Source organism: Procambarus clarkii, chromosome 80 (genome assembly GCF_040958095.1).
Source record: "Procambarus clarkii isolate CNS0578487 chromosome 80, FALCON_Pclarkii_2.0, whole genome shotgun sequence".
NCBI classification, from domain to species: Eukaryota; Metazoa; Arthropoda; class Malacostraca; order Decapoda; family Cambaridae; genus Procambarus; species Procambarus clarkii.
In genome coordinates, this window is record NC_091229.1 from 16,844,134 (window position 1) to 16,866,556 (window position 22,423).

At 44.2% G+C, this 22,423-nt stretch overlaps 2 protein-coding genes across 2 annotated transcripts; one reads left to right on the forward strand and one right to left on the reverse strand.

The window, feature by feature from the left end:
* Positions 1-211: 211 nt before the first annotated feature.
* On the reverse strand, positions 212-837 carry LOC123746186 (ATP-dependent RNA helicase A-like; the record flags this gene model as incomplete). The annotated part of the gene is made up of 1 exon (XM_045727508.2): positions 212-837. A coding segment is annotated over one exon (540 nt), but the record flags the coding sequence as incomplete, so codon positions are not given.
* A 15,621-nt stretch (positions 838-16,458) lies between these two features.
* On the forward strand, positions 16,459-22,163 carry LOC138357891 (uncharacterized). The gene is made up of 3 exons (XM_069315059.1): positions 16,459-16,467; positions 20,825-21,406; positions 21,528-22,163. Exons 1-3 carry the CDS (start codon positions 16,459-16,461, stop codon positions 22,161-22,163), a joined length of 1,227 nt encoding a protein of 408 aa, XP_069171160.1.
* The last annotated feature ends 260 nt before the right edge of the window (positions 22,164-22,423 follow it).

Sequence of the window (22,423 nt, forward strand, 5' to 3'; positions counted from 1 at the left end):
CAGTTAAGGAATTGCGCCTAGTAAATCCTCCCCGGCCAGGATACGAACCCATGACATAGCGCTCGCAGAACGCCAGGCAAGTGTCTTACCACTACACCACGGAGACTGCATATCTTAATCTTAAACAACATCTTAAACATCTTAAACAACAAGCAACAACAAGAAAGTTTTTTTCGATAAAATACAGAAATGGCATAAATAAAAGTTTAGATTGACTTTCTTGTTATATATATTTTTCATTTTAAAATATTCAGTAATGAAAGGAAAAGAGAACGGTCAGCTGCTAATAGTTGATATTCAACCATAATATCCGTAGCCACCATATCCACCATAACCTCTCCCGAAGCCTCCAAAGCCTCCGCCAAAGCCCCCTAGGAAACCAGGCTCAGCTTCAGCAACAGGTTCGGCGCTCCTCTTTTTACGACCATAGAGTCCATAGCCTCCGTAGCCTCCATAACCTCTCCTGAAGCCTCCAAAGCCTCCGCCAAAGCCGCCTAGGAAACCAGGCTCAGCTTCAGCTTCAGCTACAGGCTCGGCGCTCCTCTTTTTACGACCATAGAGTCCATAGCCTCCGTAGCCTCCATAACCTCTCCTGAAGCCTCCAAAGCCTCCGCCAAAGCCGCCTAGGAAACCGGGCTCAGCTTCAGGTTCAGCAACAGCCTCGGCGCTCCTCTTTTTACGACCATAGAGTCCGTAGCCTCCGTAGCCTCCATAACCTCTCCTGAAGCCTCCAAATCCTCCGCCAAAGCCGCCTAGGTAACCGGGCTCAGGATCTGGGGCAGGATCAGCACTTGTGTTAACCAAGCAGAAGGCCGCCAGGGTGGCAACAATGACCTGTTAAGTAAACAATAATATTACACGATGTTATGCTTAAATGTTATTGAAGAAATATAAACCTACAAAAAGATATAAATATAAATATATATATATATATATATATATATATATATATATATATATATATATATATATATATATATATATATATATATATATATATATATGTGTGTGTGTGTGTGTGTGTACTCACCTAGTTGTACTCACCTAGTTGTGTTTGCGGGGGTTGAGCTCTGGCTCTTTGGTCCAGCCTCTCAACCGTCAATCAACAGGTGTACAGATTCATGAGCCTACTGGGCTCTGTCATATCTACACTTGAAACTGTGTATGGAGTCAGCCTCCACCACATCACTTCCTAATGCATTCCATTTGTCAACCACTCTGACACTAAAAAAGTTCTTTCTAATATCTCTGTGGCTCATTTGGGCACTCAGTTTCCACCTGTGTCCCCTTGTGCGTGTTCCCCTTGTGTTAAATAGACTGTCTTTATCTACCCTATCAATCCTCTTCAGAATCTTGAATGTGGTGATCATGTCCCCCCTAACTCTTCTGTCTTCCAGCGAAGTGAGGTTTAATTCCCGTAGTCTCTCCTCGTAGCTCATACCTCTCAGCTCGGGTACTAGTCTGGTGGCAAACCTTTGAACCTTTTCCAGTTTAGTCTTATCCTTGACTAGATATGGACTCCATGCTGGGGCTGCATACTCCAGGATTGGCCTGACATATGTGGTATACAAAGTTCTGAATGATTCTTTACACAAGTTTCTGAATGCCGTTCGTATGTTGGCCAGCCTGGCATATGCCGCTGATGGTATCCGCTTGATATGTGCTGCAGGAGACAGGTCTGGCGTGATATCAACCCCCAAGTCTTTTTCCTTCTCTGACTCCTGAAGAATTTCCTCTCCCAGATGATACCTTGTATCTGGCCTCCTGCTCCCTACACCTATCTTCATTACATTACATTTGGTTGGGTTAAACTCTAACAACCATTTGTTCGACCATTCCTTCAGCTTGTCTAGGTCGCCGCTTGTGTGTGTGTGTGTGTGTGTGTGTGTGTGTGTGTGTGTGTGTGTGTGTGTGTGTGTGTGTGTGTGTGTGTGTGTGTGTGTGTGTGTGTGTGTGTGTGTGTGTGTGTGTGTGTGTGTGTGTGTGTGTGTGTGTGTGTGTGTGTGTGTGTGTGTGTGTGTGTGTGTGTGTGTGTGTGTGTGTGTGTGTGTGTGTGTGTGTGTGTGTGTGTGTGTGTGTGTGTGTGTGTGTGTGTGTGTGTGTGTGTGTGTGTGTGTGTGTGTGTGTGTGTGTGTGTATGTGTGTTTGTGTGTACACTTTCTGCACTAAGAGATTTACCACTATTAACAACAATGTACTGCAATAGCTTATACTGCGCTACAGAAACAAATATTTAAAACAAAGTTAGATGTCACTAACCAAGATCTTCATAGTTGTGAAGTATCAGCTGACTGTGGCCAGGTGGATGGAGCGCGTCCTTTTATACCAGCAGGCAGGGGCGGGGCTCTCTCCTGTGGACTTGTGGGCCTCGATTTTCAAGGACAGTTTTTATCTCAGTGCGTAAACTCTAACTGCTTTTTTCTCATTGTGTTTTTACCATCCCATAAGCTTAGGATGAACACTAGAACTCCTAACCTATCTATGCTCTTTATTAAGATTTCAACTTAGATTCAACAGAGCAGAAGAAGTTGTTAAACACATATGGTAAAATCTTAGTGAAGCGTCCATACGAGTCATAAATACTCATACTCCGCCCAAGTAAAACAGAAACAAGCAACACTTAGTGGGCCAGCCAGAGGTTTAGGGCCCGCGCAGGAATATCCCTGCATTAAAAAAAATATATACTCCTTATCTATAATGTCAAAATGTAAATGCATTGATTTTAATGAAGTATTTTCTGTTTATATGAACAAATCCACAAGGGCCGTGACGAGGATTCGAACCTGCGTCCGGGAGCTTCCCAGACACTACCTTAATCGACTGAGTGTCTGGGATGCTCCCGGACGCAGGTTCGAATCCTCGTCACAGCCCTTGTGGATTTGTTCATTTGATGCATCACGTTAGTGCGATCTCTGTGTGTGATTTCTGTTTATATGTTCTTTCGCCATAGAAACTTTTATTTACTTTCTCTGCACCACTATGTCCGTCACCAAAATGCAGTTGTTTGCTAATGGTTGTCGGTAGTGTGAACCATAAATATCTTCGATTATCGTGTTTGGTTTATACATAGTAATGATCCAGCTCCATCGACCCGTCTCCAAACTCTCAATTGAAGGGTGCATATAATATAGAGCATATTTGGCTGAGGTATGTTTGCATTCGAAGATAGCTGTGTATTAATTCAATTACCCAAATTAATTCAAAATCTCAATTATTTTACTTGTTAGTATATTCATTTTGCTCACTGTCATGACCTAATAACAATCTTTAAAATATAACTAAGTCTTATTTGGCTTTTTAATTTCCACCTGTGTCTTTCTCTTGTCATATTGCTAAATCCGTATGTTTTGTTACTTACTGTGACAATTTTTTTGTGATAATAATTTCATCACTAACTCATATCTTCCATTGATCTTAGGTTTATTTGGTAAATTTTACCTTATACCTCGAACCTTCGAGCGCCGGAGCAAACTTTCCGGCGTATATATAGAATTTCTCCAGCTTGGGTTTTTAACGAGATCATAACTCCTCTGTGTTGTGCCGCATTTTACTGAATTGGTCTGACATATGTTGAAAACAGAGTCTGCATGTCTCTGTATTCAAGTTTCTAAAGGTAAGTTTTATATTTGCCATCTATTCATAAGAAACTGAGGATAATTTGATGTGTGTGTCGGAAGACAGGTTTTGATAGATAACATCTTTCAGTTCTTTTCCTTTAAAAAATAATTGTACTTCAGTCTATTTAATAGACCTATTGAGTTTTGTATGATCCTATGTCATATGTCGCATTCAATATCAGCAGTACTGAAATAAGAACTAATTTGATTACTCCGATTAGATAAAATTGTATATTAATTTTGTCAATACATATGTTAATAATAAATATTTATCCAATTCCAGAAGGTTTCCTCTCTGATCTGATATTTTCTATGCGGCTGTTTATACGGCGTCGTGTTCCCAGTAATCAGCTTCATTAGTCTGCACTTGCAAGAGTTAAATTATATTAGTCATTTGGTGGGCCATTCTTTTAGTATGTCCACGACGTCAAGTAGCTTCTTACTGTCTTCTATCGTATATATCCTTATAACTTTTGATTGTTTAGCAAATATTGAGAGAACGGTGTCTACCCAATATTGGTCATTTGTATTAATCAGGAATAAAAAAGATCAAATACTGACCCCTGTGGGACCCTATTTATAACATCTCGTGACTCTACAGTTTCATTGGTCAGTTTTAGTCGCGAAGATCCAGCGAAGCAGTTTCTTCGAAATATATGATCAATAAATGTGTATTTACGTATTTTTGCCTGCATGACCGAGCTATTAGTTCTTGGAACCCATTATACTGACACCATCGGGTGTCAGTATAATGACTCACGAACTATATTTCTCAATCATATTTATTGTACATTTACCTCTTTTTCAAATATACACATACACAGAATGAAACCCACAACAGCTGTCTAACTCCTAGTTGCCTAGGAGTACCTAACTCCTAGGTACCTAACTCCTAGGTACCTAACTCCTAGGTACCTAACTCTTAGGTACCTAACTCCTAGGTACCTAACTCCTAGGTACCTAACTCCTAGGTACCTAACTCCTAGGTACCTAACTCCTAGGTACCTAACTCCTAGGTATCTAGGAGTTAATTATATCGGACCCAATAATGAACAGTTTCATTGGGTGAAAGAAACTCTGCTCAACTGTTTATATCTCAGCAGGCAATAGAATCCGAGTCCCTGGAATGTGAGTCGCAGGCGAATGTGTGTGCATGGGAGTATTCGTTTATGTGTGAGGGTCTTTGCGAGAGTGCTTGCATGTCAACGTTTTTTGTGAGAGTACATGTGAGGTTATGGATGTTAGCGTAGATGTGTGTTAATGAGCGTACTTGCAAGAGTATACGTTTCTGTGTGTGTGTACTCACCTATTTGTACCCACCTATTTTTGTCTGCAGGATCGAGCATTGACTCTTGGATCCCGCCTTTCGAGCCATCGGTTGTTTACAGCAATGACTCCGGTCCTATTTCCCTATCATACTTAGTTTTAAAATTATGAATAGAGTTTGCTTCCACAACCTGCTCCTTAAGTGCATTCCATTTTTCCACTACTCTCACGCTAAAAGTAAACTTCCTAACATCTCTGTGACTCATCTGAGTTTCCAGCTTCCACCCATGTCCCCTCGTTCTGTTACTATTCCGTGTGAACTTTTCGTCTATGTCCACTCTGTCAATTCCCCTGGGTATTGTATACGTTCCTATCATATCCCCTCTCTCCATTATTTTCTTCTAGTGTCGTAAGGCTCAGTTCCTTCAGGTGGTCTTCATACCCCATCCCTCTTAACGCTGGGACGAGTCTCGTTGCAAACTTCTGAACTTTTTCCAGTTTCCTTATGTGTTTCTTCAGATGGGGACTCCATGATGAGTCCCATACTCTAAGACTCTTAGAGTCTTAGAGTATGGGACTCTATGCCGAGAATGAGTATGAGTCTTAGAGTATGCCGACATACCCGGCATACTCTAAGACTGGCCTCCCGTAGGCAGTGTAAAGCACCCTAAATGCCTCCTTACTTAGATTTCTGAATGATGGTCTATCTTTTGCCAGTGTAGAGTACGCTGCTGTCGTTGTCCTATTTATATGTGCCTCAGGAGATAGATTAAGTGTTATGTCCAAGCCCAAGTCTTTTTCTCGCGTCGTCTCAGGTAGGCAGTTCCCCTTCATTGTGTACTGTCCCTTTGGTCTCCTATCAACTAGTCCCATTTCCATAACTTTACATTTGCTCGTCTTGAACTCCAGTAGCCATTTCTCTGACCATCTCTGCAACCTGTTCAAGTCCTCTTGAAGGATCCTACAATCCTCATCTGTCACAACTCTTCTCATCAACTTTGCATCATCCGCGAACATCGACATGTAGGACTCTACTCCTGTAAACATGTCGTTAACATATCTTAGAAATACAATTGGTCCCAGCACCGATCCTTGAGGTACTCCACTCGTTACTGTTCGCCAGTCCGACTTCTCGCCCCTTACCGTAACTCTCTGGCTCCTTCCTGTTAGGTAGTTCCTTATCCATGCTAGGACCTTTCCTCCCACCCCCGCCTGCCTCTCAAGTTTCAATTCCAATCTCATGTGCAGCACTGTATCAAAGGCTTTCTGGCAGTCCAGAAATATGCAGTCTGCCCAACCTTCTCTGTCCTGCCTTATCCTCGTTATTTTACCATAGAATTCCAAAAGGTATGTTAGGCAAGATTTCCCTGTCCAGAACCCATGTTGATGCTTGTTTACAAACCTAATGTTCTCCAGGTGTGTAACCAGTCTTAGCCTAATTATGTGTGTGTGTGCGTGTGTGTGTGTGCGTGTGTGTGTGTGTGTGTGTGTGTGTGTGTGTGTGTGTGTGTGTGTGTGTGTGTGTGTGTGTGTGTGTGTGTGTGTGTGTGTGTGTGTGTGTGTGTGTGTGTGTGTGTGTGTGTGTGTGTGTGTACTCACCTATTTGTGCTTGCAGGATCGAGCATTGACTCTTGGATCCCGCCCTTCCAGCTATCGGTTGTTTACAGCAATGACTCCTGTCCCATTTCCCTATCATACCTAGTTTTAAAAGTATGAATAGAGTTTGCTTCCACAACCTGTTCCCCAAGTGCATTCCATTTTTCCACTACTCTCACGCTAAAAGAAAACTTCCTAACATCTTTGTGACTCATCTGAGTTTCCAGTTTCCACCCATGTCCCCTCGTTCTGTTATTATTACGTGTGAACATTTCATCTATTTCCACTTTGTCAATTCCCCTGAGTATTTTATATGTCCCTATCATATCTCCTCTCTCCCTTCTTTTCTCTAGTGTCGTAAGGTTCAGTTCCTTCAGACGCTCTTCATATCCCATCCCTCGTAACTCTGGGACAAGCCTCGTCGCAAACCTCTGAACCTTCTCCAGTTTCCTTATGTGTTTCTTCAGGTGGGGGCTCCATGATGGCGCGGCATACTCTAAGACGGATCTCACGTAGGCAGTGTAAAGAGCCCTAAATGCCTCCTCATTTAGGTTTCTGAATGAAGTTCTAATTTTCGCCAGTGTAGAGTACGCTGCTGTCGTTATCCTATTTATATGTGCCTCAGGAGTTAGATTAGGTGTCACATCCACTCCCAGGTCTCTTTCTCGAATCGTTATAGGTAGGCAGTTCCCCTTCATCGTGTACTGTCCCTTTGGTCTCCTATCACCTGATCCCATTTCCATAACTTTACATTTACTGGTGTTAAGCTCCAGTAGCCATTTCCCTGATCATCTCTGCAACCTGTTTAAGTCCTCTTGGAGGATCCTACAATCCTCGTCTGTCACAACTCTTCTCATTAATTTTGCGTCATCCGCAAACATTGACATGTATGATTCCACTCCTGTAAACGTATCATTTACGTAAATTAGAAAGAGGATTGGTCCCAGCACCGATCCTTGAGGTACTCCACTTGTTACTGTTCGCCAGTCCGACTTCTCGCCCCTTACCATTACCCTCTGGCTTCTTCCTGTTAGGTAGTTCTTCACCCATACTAGGGCCTTTCCGCTTACTCCTGCCTGTCTCCCAAGTTTGTATAGCAGTCTCATGTGCGGTACTGTATCAAAGGCCTTTTGCCAGTCAAGAAATATGCAGTCTGCCCAGCCTTTTCTGTCTTGCCTTATCCTTGTTACTTTATCATAGAATTCTAAAAGGTTTGTTAGGCATGATTTCCCTGTCCAGAACCCATGTTGGTGCTTGTTTACAAACCCAATGCTCTCCAGGTGCTCAACAAGTCTTAACCTAATTATTCTTTCAAGTATTTTGCAGGGGATGCTTGTCAGTGATACGGGTCTGTAGTTAGTGCCTCCTCCCTATCACCTTTCTTAAAAATCGGTACGACATTTGCCTCCTTCCAGCAACTGGGCAATTCTCCCGACATAAGTGACTCATTAAAGATCATTGCCAGAGGCACGCTGAGAGCTTGCGCAGCCTCTTTAAGTATCTACGGTGATACTTTGTCTGGTCCAACAGCTTTATTTGCATCCAGTGTTGTCAACTGTTTCATTACCTCCTCTGCTGTCACCTCTATATCTGATAGTCTTTCATCTAGGGTAATCGCTTCTAACAATGGGAGCTGCTCAGGCTCGGTTGTGAACACTCCATGGAAATTTGCATTCAGTACCTCGCAGATTTCCTTGTCGCTTTCTGTATATGCCCTTTCTGTTTTCCTCAGTCTTGTCACTTGGTCATTTACCGATATCTTCCTCCTTATATGGCTATGTAGTAATTTAGGTTGCTTTTTCGCTTTGATTGCAATATCATTCTCATAATTTTTTCCGACACTCGTCTTATATTAATGTAATCATTCCTAGCTCTGTTACATATAATCCTGTTGTCCTCTGTCCTTTGTCTTCTGTACTTCCGCCACTCCCTCCTGCTTCTCACCTTTGCTTCCTGACACTGTCTATTAAACCATGGGTTATTATATTCCCTCCTGCTTTTTTCCTTTACTGTTGGAATAAATCTCTCTTCAGCCTCCTTGCATTTCCATATGACTTGGTTCATCATACCTTGCACTGTTTTTCCTCTAAATTCTTCCTCCCACTGCACTTCTCCCAGGTAGTCCCTTATCCTTCTGTAGTCCCCTTTTCTGTAATCAAGTCTCCTTTCCCGGACCTCTTGTCCTTTGGTCACAATTTTAAGCTCCATCATGTAGTCAAAGACTAGGACACAATGGTCACTGGCTCCTAGTGGTATCTCATGTTCCAACTGCTCGATGTCTTCTACATTCTGGGTGAAAATGAGATCTAATAGGCTGGGCGTATCCCCTCCTCTTTCCCTAGTATCTTCCTTCACATGCTGTGTTAGGAAATTCCTGTCAATAACATCTACCAGCTTCGCTCCCCAGGTCTCCTCCCCGCCATGGGGATTCCTCGTTTCCCAATCTATCTCTCCGTGATTTAGGTCCCCCATGACCAGCAGCTTCGCTCTCATTCTATGCGCATTTGTTGCTGCCCTCTGTAGTTCATCTATACATGCCTTGTTGCTATACATGTTGCTATACATTATACATGTGTGTGTGTGTGTGTGTGTGTGTGTGTGTGTGTGTGTGTGTGTGTGTGTGTGTGTGTGTGTGTGTGTGTGTGTGTGTGTGTGTGTGTGTGTGTGTGTGTGTGTGTGTGTGTGTGTGTGTGTGTTTGTGTGTGTGTGTGTGTGTGTGTGTGTGTGTGTGTGTGTGTGTGTGTGTGTGTGTGTGTGTGTGTGTGTGTGTGTGTGTGTGTGTGTGTGTGTGTGTGTGTGTGTTTGTGATGGCATGCGTGCTTGCAAGCATTTAATAGCTATCAAGGCATGGATATGCTCCGCTAGTGCACTTCCTTGATTTCAGCCCAAGGGGTAGGTTGAAAGTGGAGGGGTGATCACTTTACCGTACAAACTCTATCCTGAGCACCCCTGGCCTTGCCCTTCAGCATATTAAAACATATCTGTTAGAGAGAATGTCTGTTCGTCCAACTTATCCACTCACAAAGAACTTCGCATTTTGATCCTATGAGTTACTTAAGGCCAAAAACTGTCGTACTAGAAAATGAAATCGGCTCGCGAAAGTGACGTACTGTTCCGTTTTCTGCATGAGTCGTTAGTCTCATGCAACTTTCCATGATGAATTGTGACTGTAAGGCGAGTGTCATAGAGTGGCTGAGTTCGATTCCCACGCCCGTCTTTCATTAGGATTCGCTCATTTTGTGATAACAAACGACACCTATAAAGTCTGAAATTTGGGTTTGATTGTCTATTGAGTGTTTCCCGGCTGTTATCAACGCTGGATCAACGTCGCTAACGTTAATGCATTTAGATAATGTCCCTTCAACGTCTATAACGTCTATACAACGTCGATAACGTCTAAACAACGTCGATAACGTTAATACATATAGATAATGTTGCTTCAACGTCTATAACGTCTAAACAACGTCGATAACGTTAATACATATATATAATGTTGCTTCAGCGTCTATAATGTTGAGACAACATCGATAATGTTGATAAAATATCGATAATATTGATTCATTTTCGATAATATTGATTCAAGGTCGATATCGTTGAATCAACTTCGATAGCGTTGATTCAATGTCGATAACCTTCATTCATCTACTATACTGTTGATTAAACGTCGATTTAACATCGATAATGTTGATTTAGACTCTGGCACAACTACATTCTAATACAGCTGAATATTGAATCTAATTCTATTAATTTACTTCTTAGTGTAATCATTTTGTTCACTCTCTTGAATTGACAGAATTCTTTCAGATATAACTGGCTGATTTGGGTATTTCATTTCCACCTTTTTTTTTGTGTCTTTTTTTATTATTATTATTATTTTCTACCACAAACGTGGCCACACATTTACAATGCTAACCAGCATTTATACATTTTCTTCTGTCCTCCACCCTGGAAACACAAACCGAACTGTCTCTATTTTCCGTTTATTACAACTTGTAATAAAGTTGTTACATCTTGGCTTAACGTGTTTATGACGTATTAGAACGTTGTTACAACTTGTTATATTGGATGTTATAACTGGTTAGGAGGTGTTAAAACTTGTTCAAACGTTGCACCAACGTCGTAGTTTCGGTGTGTGTTTGCCGGGCATGGACAGGGTTAGAGATGTGTTAAACATATAGTTCAAGGACCTGTGTCTTTTGTTTTGCATTGCTAAATCTGTGTGTTTGCCATTTCTCTTGGAATGTTATATGATAATCATGTCATCCTTAACAATTCTCTCTTCCGTTGATGTAATGCTTATTTTTTTTGAGTCTTTACTTATAACTCTTACCTCTCAACCCTCATATATAGTGCATGTCTTCATACTTTCTCAGGCATAGTTGTTTTTATCCTGATCCCACGTTGGTGCTGCATATTCGCGAATTGGTCTGACAAATGTGTTTTACTGGGTCTTCAGTGACTTTTGAATTCAGGTTTCTAGTGTCAGTTTTTATGTTGATCAACCTCTCATTTGAAGCTGAGGATTTTAATTTCATATGGGCTTACATAGACAGGATTGGTTCAATAACATCTCTTATTTCTCTATATTTGTCGAGTCCAGAGAGTTTCCTTTCTTATTTGATACGCTGAATACGAGTTTATGTTCCAAGGACTTTGCTAGGTTACTCTGCACTTGTTTAAGTTAAACTCTACTAGCCACTAGCCTGCCCGAAACGCTTTGCGTAATAGTGGCTTTAGGCATTGTATGTACTAGCTCCTATCTATAAAGCCAACAAACTTTGTAAAATCTCTTTATGTATGTACCTTTGCCTAAATAAAAATTATTATTATTATTATTATTATTATTATTATTTGTTGAGCCATTCTTTAAGTAAGCTCAGAGTATCAAGTAGTTTCTTGCAATCTTCTAAATAATTTACCTTTCTCATAACTTTTGGGTTATCATCTACGATTGAGAGAAAGTTTGTTATCCCAATCTTGAAGATCATTTGTGTTTATTAAAAATTATATTGACCCAAGCTCTGACCCCTTGTTTGATTGACCCCGTTTATAATATCTCGTTACTCCAAAGTATCTTCCATTACTGTGACTGGTTTCTGTTGTTATGGAATTGCTTGTTCCACTGGAGCAGTTCCCCTGTGCATTTGTGCATGAGAGCTAGTGTGTGAGTGCGTGAGCGTGTGTGCGGGAGTACATGCATGTGAGTGCATAAGAAACATAAGAAACATAAGAACAAAGGTAACTGCAGAAGGCCTATTGGCCCATACGAGGCAGCTCTTATCTATAACCACCTAATCCCACTCATATACTTGTCCAACCCGCGCTTGAAACAATCGAGGGACCCCACCTCCACCATGTTACGCGGCAATTGGTTCCACAAATCAACAACCCTGTTACTGAACCAGTATTTACCCAAGTCTTTCCTAAATCTAAACTTATCCAATTTATACCCATTGTTTCGTGTTCTGTCTTGTGTTGATATTTTTAATACCCTAATAATATCCCCCCTGTTATGTCCATTCATCCACTTGTAAACCTCTATCATGTCACCCCTAACTCTTCGCCTTTCCAGTGAATGCAACTTAAGCTTTGTTAATCTTTCTTCATATGAAAGATTTCTAATTTGGGGAATTAACTTAGTCATCCTACGTTGGACACGTTCAAGTGAATTTATATCCATTCTATAATACGGCGACCAAAACTGAACTGCATAATCTAAATGGGGCCTAACCAGAGCAAGATATAGCTTAAGAACCACACCAGGAGTCTTGTTACTAACGCTTCGATTAATAAATCCCAGTGTCCTATTCGCCTTATTACGAACATTCATGCATTGATCCTTTTGTTTTAAATTCTTACTAATCATAACCCCCAGATCCCTTTCGCAATCTCAACACCATCTAGCTCGTATCTTTTAACTCTATCATCATTACCTAGCCTCAGAACTTTACATTTATCAGCATTAAACTGCATTTGCCAATCCTTTGACCATTTCAAAACCCTATCTAGATCAACTTGAAGTGATAGTGAGTCCTCCTCCGAATTAATTTCCCTACCGATTTTCGTATCATCGGCAAATTTGCAAATGTTGCTACTCAAACCTGAATCTAAATCATTTATATATATTATAAACAACAGAGGTCCCAGGACAGAGCCCTGAGGTACTCCACTAACAACATTATCCCACTCTGACTTAACCCCACAATGCCCCATAAGCATGCACGCCTTAAGAGGGCGTGCATGCTTATGAGTGAACGAGTGAAGGAGAGAACGTGTGCATGAGTGTGTAGAATGGTGCATACGTATGAAAGCGAGTGAGTGTATGGTTGAGCGTTTGTGTAATAGTATGAGCGATTTTGTTATAGTTAAGGGAATGAATATGCTCCGCAAGTGCCCTTCTTTGATCCCAGTACAGGGTGGGGGGAGAGAGTGAAGGTCACTCTACCTCAGAAACTCTTTCCATGCGCTGGCCTCTCGTGAACGCCTCTGGCCTCGCCTTTCAAGAGACGTCAATTCTCACTAAAATATATAGACTCCAAGGTAAACCTTCCGGAAAATAATCGAACGCTTGACGTGACAATTTATCGAACCCATTCAGTAATAAGAAATGATCAGAAAATATTAAGGTCGAACAATTGGTGATGGGGAAGAAAATAAACTCAACCTTTAATTAGAGACAAATATTACTTGTTACTTGGTATAGACGCTAATGTATATGCGCGCTAAATAACAGCAACGTCTGCAGGCAAATAACTGTTAGGTGAAGCCGCTGTTACGTCTTAAAGTTCATTTGGTGTTTTTTCGCCGGGGCTGATTTTATTTTATGTATGGAGGATGGGTAGGGACGGTTGTGTGTGTGTATGTGTGTGTGTGTGTGGGTTGGGGAGAGGTTATGTGTGTTGGGGAGAGGTTGTGTGGGTTGGGGAGAGGTTGTGTGGGTTGGGGAGAGGTTGTGTGGGTTGGGGAGAGGTTGTGTGGGTTGGGGAGAGGTTGTGTGGGTTGGGGAGAGGTTGTGTGGGTTGGGGAGAGGTTGTGTGGGTTGGGGAGAGGTTGTGTGTGTTGGGGAGAGGTTGTGTGGGTTGGGGAGAGGTTGTGTGGGTTGGGGAGAGGTTGTGTGTGTTGGGGAGAGGTTGTGTGGGTTGGGGAGAGGTTGTGTGGGTTGGGGAGAGGTTGTGTGGGTTGGGGAGAGGTTGTGTGGGTTGGGGAGAGGTTGTGTGTGTTGGGGAGAGGTTGTGTGGGTTGGGGAGAGGTTGTGTGGGTTGGGGAGAGGTTGTGTGGGTTGGGGAGAGGTTGTGTGGGTTGGGGAGAGGTTATGTGTGTTGGGGAGAGGTTGTGTGGGTTGGGGAGAGGTTGTGTGGGTTGGGGAGAGGTTATGTCTGGATAAGTCCAGATAAGTTCTTCTGTACTTCTTAGGTAAACATCAGTGTGTGTTCTACACAACATCCTTGTATTCCACTAGTCACTCTACTTCTGCAGTGAATTTCTTATACATGTTGACATTAATGTAAAAATAAAGAATGTATTTTGTTAATATAAAAAACAAAAGTGAAAAAATAGAATTATTTAATATTAGTATCATCATTGATAACTAACTTACGGACGACAGGGGATTCCTGGATACTTTTATAGTTTATTTAATATCAAGTTAGCATACACATCCTGACTAACATTCCTAAGGCCTAGGCCAAAAAGTTGTATTACTTCAACAAGGGGATGTAAGCTTATAAGGGGTTCTACAAGTTCTCTTTGATGAATCTACTTAGTAACTTGTTCTGCTCCTCCCTCGTGTTGTCTATCACTGTGATTTATTGAACCGTCACGAATATCTGATGGTTTGGTAGATAGTGGAGATTTGGAGCCGTGGGTCACATGTGTGGTCTGGTCAACATTCTTCTGCCACGTTATCGCCTTATCATGAACATGTGCAGACTTATCGCCTGCACATGTTCACACTACCAGTTCAAAGCTCTTGTTACGTTGTTACGTGAGATTAGGTGGGTTTGAAAATTTAGGGTCCTTGGTCACAGGTTTAAAACTCTTCGTTCAAACCTCTTTTTACAAGAGGATAAGTAGGTTTGTAGTCACAAAAAAAAAAGTGTAAATGAGTGAATAAGTTATTAGCTGTGTGAGTCTGAGGGAAGGTGTGTGTGTTATTTATATGAGGCTGGGTAAATAAACGAGCGAATTAAAGTGTGTGTGTGTGTGTGTGTGTACTTTCCTAGTTGTACTTACCAGGCTGTGCTTGCGGGGGTTGAGCTCCGACTCTTTGGTCCCGCCTCTCAACTGTCAATCAACTAATGTAAGTGTGTGTGTGTGTGTGTGTGTACTCACTCACCTATTTGTGCTTGCGGGGGTTGAGCTTTGGCTCTTTGGTCCCGCCTCTCAACAGTCAATCAACTGGTGTACAAATTCCTGAGCCTACTGGGCTCTATCATATCTACATTTAAAACTGTGTATGGAGTCAGCCTCCACCACATCACTGCCTAATGCATTCCATCCGTTAACTACTCTGACACTAAAAAAGTTCCTTCTAACGTCCCTGTGGCTCATGTGGGTACTCAGTTTTCATCCTGTGTCCCCTTGTTCGCGTCCCACCAGTGTTGAATAGTTTATCCTTGTTTACCCGGTCGATTCCCCTGAGGATTTTGTAGGTTGTGATCATGTCTCCCCTTACTCTTCTGTCTTCCAGTGTCGTAAGGTGCATTTCCCGCAGCCTTTCCTCGTAACTCATGCCTCTTAGTTCTGGGATTAGTCTAGTGGCATGTGGCATACCTTTGAACTTTTTCCAGCTTCGTCTTGTGCTTGACAAGGTACGGGCTCCATGCTGGGGCCGCATACTCCAGGATTGGTCTTACATATGTGGTGTACAAGATTCTGAATGATTCCTTACACAGGTTCCTGAATGCTGTTCTGATGTTAGCCAGCCTCGCATATGCCGCAGACGTTATTCTTTTTATGTGGGCTTCAGGATGTGATATGGTTTGGTGTGATATCAACTCCTAGATCTTTCTCTCTGTCCGTTTCATTAAGTACTTTATCTCCTATTCTGTATCCTGTGTCTGGCCTCCTGTTTCCACTTCCTAGTTTCATTACTTTGCATTTACCCGGGTTGAACTTCAACAGCCATTTGTTGGACCATTCACTCAGTCTGTCTAGGTCATCTTGTAACCTCCTACTATCATCCTCAGTTCCAATCCTCCTCATAATTTTTGCATCATCAGCAAACATTGAGAGAAACGATTCTATACCCTCTGTGAGATCATTTACATATATCAGAAACAGTATAGGTCCAAGGAATGACCCCTGCGTTACTCCACTCGTAACGTCTCGCCAATCTGAGACCTCACCCCCTCGCACTGACTCGTTGTCTCCTGTCTCCTGTTGCTTAGGTACTCTTTTATCCAATGGAGTACCTTCTCTTTCACTCCAGCCTGCATCTCCAGCTTTTTCACTAACCTCTTGTGTGGTACTGTATCAAAGGCTTTCTGACAATCAATCTGACACAATGTGTGTGTGTGTGTGTGTGTGTGTGTGTGTGTGTGTGTGTGTGTGTGTGTGTGTGTGTGTGTGTGTGTGTGTGTGTGTGTGTGTTTGAGTGTGTTTAAAATGGATGAGAGGTTGAGTGACCTTGTGTGTTATATAAATGTTTTTGAGCTCGCGGGTGAGAGAGAGTATGTTGATAACCAGTTCGGTGGAATGAGTCATTGTACAAGTTAGTGAAACGAAGCGGGCGGAAGGGGGGGGGGAGGATACAAAGGTGGGCAAGAGAATGGGTTTAATTGAGAACAGGTGTGTAGAGTGCGAATAATGGAGCATGAGTAATGCGTTGCCTGAAAGGTTGGTGGGAGTGAATGGGTGGGCTGAAAGGTGGGAATGGGTGGGAGTGGGGAAGAGTTGTGAGTAGGGATTATGAGTGGATTGGAAGTCCCGTCGGCGAACGAGTGACTGAAGGTTTACATTGGTGAATCAGTGAATAGTTATGGCAGAGGTAAGAGAGGACATGAGTAGGAGAGAGGGGTGACACACACACACACACACACACACAGAGCCTGTTAGCAGGCTGAGAGCTTTCCCTTCCCATAGCGCATGGTAAGCCTTACCATGCTAGTTCACCCTGGAGCATGACCATCCAATCAGCTAACAACTTGGTACCCAATTACTGCTCGGTGAAAAGAGGCCACAGTTAAGGATTGCCACCCAGTTAGTCCTTCCTTCCAGGGCTCGAACCCAGACGAAATTGCTCGCGAAGAGTAGGGATTGTGTGCTACCATTACGTCACAGGGACCCCTGTAAGACTAGCTGGTGAAGCTACTCTCCACTACGCCACAGGGACCCTTGTAAGGCAAGCGGTTGAAGGTTGTTACGAACTCGACATGCTCATCAAAGCAGGGAGTAGTGACTTCAGCGCCATCTGTGAGTCTGCTCTCCAACTCCCGTGCTATCAGACACCATACGAACAACACCATCTAGTGGTAGTAACCTGATAGCAGTAAATGGCTCCAGTTTCCTGCCTTGGACAGCCAGAGAGATCATTGTGGGCGATCTCTGTTGAGGTGGCAAATCAAGACCAGCGCCACCTAGGTTGTGCTACAGAGCACAATGTCAATGGCTGAGTTAGTGTTGCTTCCTGGTTACTCCAGTACCCTATAACTGATGACATGTCTGTATCTACAGAGGTGACGTGGGCCAGCAGTGGTACTGAGGGTGGCAGTCTATATTGGGTAGCCTAAACTCTCCCAACTTAGTCCCGCCTGACGACTAAGTGAGCTGCCGCCGACCAGGAACAGTGTGGTTGCTGCTAGTAGAGAGGCAGTGGAAGAATTCGGCATATCCCGGGACTGGCTAAGGGAAGAGACGACCGACAATGAGATGCCTGTTGAGGACTTGAGGAGCGTTACTAGCCCGTCGCTAGAGGGGTCCTGCCAGGGTTGCGCTACCCCTGTATTTTTCTGTGTAGTGGCCCCAATCAGCGCGTGGCTGAGGTTCTCTGCCAGCACTTGGCTAGAGAGTGGTTGTGGGCACAGAGGCACCTCGTGATACTGCCAGTAGGCTGGTCCACGGCAAAGGTAGACTCGCCAGTGTTTCCCAGTACTCTGGCCAGTAAGGTTGGGAATGGTACTGTGTGTTGGGGAAACACGAAAATTGACGAAGGCTGCATAGTGTTAGCGTTGTGGAGTGCTCGGTGTCCTATGTGAGAGCGACACCAGTATATACATCTTAGGGTAGTAATATTTCATTTTTGTTTCTGTTTAAGGTGATGGGAATATATTGGTAAAGGAATCAGTGTTGTGTTAATTCCCCCCCCCCCTTTATTTATTGCATTACGTAGTCAACTCCTTAAAAGCCACTAGTATCCGACTTGGGGTCGGATACTATCACGTAGGTCATCAAGAACCCGGTTACGACCCGTAGTGGTCGTAACAAAGGTACTGTCCACTACGCCACAGGGACCCCTGTAAGGCAAGCTGGTGAAGGTACTGTCCACTACGCCACAGGGACCCCTGTAAGGCAAGCTGGTGAAGGTACTGTCCACTACGCCACAGGGACCCCTGTAAGGCAAGCTGGTGAAGGTACTGTCCACTACGCCACAGGGACCCCTGTAAGGCAAGCTGGTGAAGGTACTGTCCACTACGCCACAGGGACCCCTGTAAGGCAAGCTGGTGAAGGTACTGTCCACTACGAAATAGGAACTAGAGCATTTTGCTTAAAACTAAAGCATTGTTTTGCTTATTTTCTTGGTCTATGTTATCTGTAACCTTCTAAAGACTAACAAAAACCTGGAGCGCCGCTAGCTGGCACTGTCTGACACTGTGTGTGGGGGGGGGGTGCAGGAGGGGTGTGCGTTGGGGTGTGTGTGTGAGGGGGGGGGGGGTGAAGGGGTCGACAACACCGCTACCAAGCCGAGGACAACCACCTCTCTACTCCCCCACACCTCCCTCCCCCAACAACCCACATACCCCAACACCATCACCCCACACCCTCCACACATCCCAACACCACTACCCCTGCCCCTCCAAACACCCCAACACCACTACCCCTGCCCCTCCAGACACCCCAACACCACTACCCCTGCCCCTCCAAACACCCCAACACCACTACCCCTGCCCCTCCAGACACCCCAACACCACTACCCCTGCCCCTCCAAACACCCCAACACCACTACCCCTGCCCCTCCAGACACCCCAACACCACCACCCATCCCCCGTCCAAAAACCCCAACACATCGAAGGAAATCGAGAACTTAGCTCAGCTCCCCCAAGAAGGCCGTGGAAAATGATGGTGGAGTTTAACTACAACATTTTCTTCATGCTCGAGTACTCGCAGAGGGAGGGAGGGAGGGAGGGGAAGAAGGCGTTGGAGGCCAGGAGAGACTGACTGAAAGAGTGAAGGATATAGAGAGTGAGAGAGAAACTGAGAGGAAGTCTGAAGTAATTATAACCAGGAAGACAGTTGAACTTTCAGTCTTTGCACTTCAAAATGTTTCTCACCATTTTGAAGACTTTTTCTTAGTTTAACAGTACACGTGCCTTGTCATAAGACCAAATAACACCTGTCGTTAACAGAAAGGCTGTGCATAGGCCTATTGAGTTTCCCTAAGGCCAACAACTGACTCTCTCCAGTATGCAACCCAAAACAGTTGGCTAAATCCTGTTTACCTTTTCACATCTAGGTGAATAGATGTATTAGGTAAAATTAAGTCGCCAACCGTTTCTGCCCTGCCGAGGGATCTCACCCAAATTCCTTGGTTAAGAGCTGAGGACGTAGAATTTTGTGCCACGTCAGTGACGTTTTGGCAAGTTTTTATTCACCTGATACGTCTCTTCACCTAGCCGTAAACAGGCACCCGGGAACTAGTCGACTGTTGTGGGTTGCAACTTGGAGAAGGTCAGTAAGAGAGTGGCTTAGTGGAGGACTTCGATAAGCCTAAGTACAGGTTTTGTGTCTCCTGACAACGAGACTAAAATATATCATGCCACGCTATAACGAACTCCCCCATAAACCGTTCTTTTGTTGCTAGGATACAGCGGACATTAGGCGATGAGAGGTCAATCTTGTTGTTGTTTGAGAGAGAGAAACACCTTTGTATGTGTCTCTCTCTCAGTAGTTCAGGGTAGTAACCCCAGGGTGATATAGTTCAGGGCAGTAACCCCAGGGTGATATAGTTCAGGGTAGTAACCCCAGGGTGATATAGTTCAGGGCAGTAACCCCAGGGTGATATAGTTCAGGGTAGTAACCCCAGGGTGATATAGTTCAGGGTAGTAACCCCAGGGTGATATAGTTCAGGGTAGTAACCCCAGGGTGATAGTTCAGGGCAGTAACCCCAGGGTGATATAGTTCAGGGTAGTAACCCCAGGGTGATAGTTCAGGGCAGTAACCCCAGGGTGATAGTTCAGGGCAGTAACCCCAAGGTGATATAGTTCAGGGTAGTAACCCCAGGGTGATAGTTCACGGTAGTAACCCCAGGGTGATATAGTTCAGGGCAGTAACCCCAGGGTGATATAGTTCCGGGCAGTAACCTGAGGGTGATAGTTCAGGGCAGTAACCCCAGGGTGATATAGTTCAGGGTAGTAACCCGAGGGTGATATAGTTCAGGGTAGTAACCCCAGGGTGATATAGTTCAGGGTAGTAACCCCAGGGTGATATAGTTCAGGGCAGTAACCTCAGGGTGATATAGTTCAGGGCAGTAACCCCAGGGTGATATAGTTCCGGGCAGTAACCTGAGGGTGATAGTTCAGGGTAGTAACCCCAGGGTGATATAGTTCAGGGTAGTAACCCCAGGGTGATATAGTTCAGGGTAGTAACCCCAGGGTGATATAGTTCAGGGTAGTAACCCCAGGGTGATATAGTTCAGGGTAGTAACCCCAGGGTGATACAGTTCAGGGTAGTAACCCCAGGGTGATATAGTTCAGGGTAGTAACCCCAGGGTGATATAGTTCAGGGTAGTAACCCCAGGGTGATATAGTTCAGGGTAATAACCCTAGGGTGATATAGTTCAGGGCAGTAACCCCGGGGTGATATAGTTCAGGGCATTAACCCCGGGGTGATATAGTTCAGGGCAGTAACCCCAGGGTGATATAGTTCAGGGTAGTAACCCCAGGGTGATATAGTTCAGGGTAGTAACCCCAGGGTGATATAGTTCAGGGTAGTAACCCCAGGGTGATATAGTTCAGGGTAGTAACCCGAGGGTGATATAGTTCAGGGCATTAACCCCAGGGTGATATAGTTCAGGGTAGTAACCCGAGGGTGATATAGTTCAGGGTAGTAACCCGAGGGTGATATAGTTCAGGGAAGTAACCCCAGGGTGATATAGTTCAGGGAAGTAACCCCGGGGTGATATAATTCAGGGCAGTAACCCTAGGGTGATAGTTCAGTGCAGTAACCCCAGGGTGATAGTTCAGTGCAGTAACCCCAGGGTGATAGTTCAGGGCAGTAACCCCAGGGTGATAGTTCAGGGCAGTAACTCCAGGGTGATGGTTCAGGGCAGTAACCCCAGGGTGATAATTCAGGGCAGTAACCCTAGGGTGATAGTTCAGGGCAGTAACCCTAGGGTGATAGTTCAGGGCAGTAACCCTAAGGTGATAGTTCAGGGCAGTAACCCTAGGGTGATAGTTCAGGGCAGTAACCGTACGGTGATAGTTCAGGGTAGTAACCCTAGGGTGATAGTTCAGGGCAGTAACCCTAGGGTGATAGTTCAGGGTAGTAACCCTAGGGTGATAGTTCAGGGTAGTAACCCTAGGGTGATAGTTCAGGGTAGTAACCCTAGGGTGATAGTTCAGGGTAGTAACACTAGGGTGATAGTTCAGGGCAGTAACTGTACGGTGACAGTTCAGGGTAGTAACCCCAGGGTGATAGTTCAGGGTAGTAACCCTAGGGTGATAGTTCAGGGTAGTAACCCTAGGGTGATAGTTCAGGGTAGTAACCCTAGGGTGATAGTTCAGGGTAGTAACCCTAGGGTGACAGTTCAGGGTAGTAACCCTAGGGTGATAGTTCAGGGCAGTAACCCTAGGGTGATAGTTCAGGGTAGTAACCCTAGGGGTGACAGTTCAGGGTAGTAACCCTAGGGTGATAGTTCAGGGCAGTAACCCTAGGGTGATAGTTCAGGGCAGTAACCCTAGGGTGACAGTTCAGGGTAGTAACCCCAGGGTGATAGTTCAGGGTAGTAACCCCAGGGTGATAGTTCAGGGTAGTAACCCTAGGGTGACAGTTCAGGGTAGTAACCCTAGGGTGACAGTTCAGGGTAGTAACCCCAGGGTGATAGTTCAGGGTAGTAACCCCAGGGTGATAGTTCAGGGTAGTAACCCTAGGGTGATAGTTCAGGGCAGTAACCCTAGGGTGATAGTTCAGGGTAGTAACCCCAGGGTGATAGTTCAGGGTAGTAACCCTAGGGTGACAGTTCAGGGCAGTAACCCTAGGGTGACAGTTCAGGGTAGTAACCCTAGGGTGACAGTTCAGGGCAGTAACCCTAGGGTGACAGTTCAGGGTAGTAACCCTAGGGTGATAGTTCAGGGTAGTAACCCTAGGGTGATAGTTCAGGGTAGTAACCCTAGGGTGATAGTTCAGGGTAGTAACCCCAGGGTGATAGTTCAGGGTAGTAACCCTAGGGTGACAGTTCAGGGCAGTAACCCTAGGGTGATAGTTCAGGGTAGTAACGTAAAGTTAACAGAGATTAAATCACTGATGTAAACAGTTTAATTATATCTGACTCCTTTTCCTCGCTACTAGCATTAAATACATCATACAATACATACAAATACATAGATATACAGTATATGCGGATACTTAATAAGAGGAAAACATAAAAATAGTGAAGACCCCTTGATAAAGGGGGAACTGGAGGAACATGATCAAGTTGACCCCCCTTACTAAGACCAGTACATATAGACTATGTTGAACGGAATCTTGAGTTATTAAATATGTCCGCTTAAAAGAATCACTAGACGAGA

Excerpts from the sequence above, each read along its gene's own strand:
- LOC138357891 (XM_069315059.1), top strand. Across the intron at positions 21,407-21,527 it reads TTCAGGGTAGTAACCCTAGG|GGTAGTAACCCTAGGGTGAT; the intron begins GTGATAGTTCAG and ends GTGACAGTTCAG.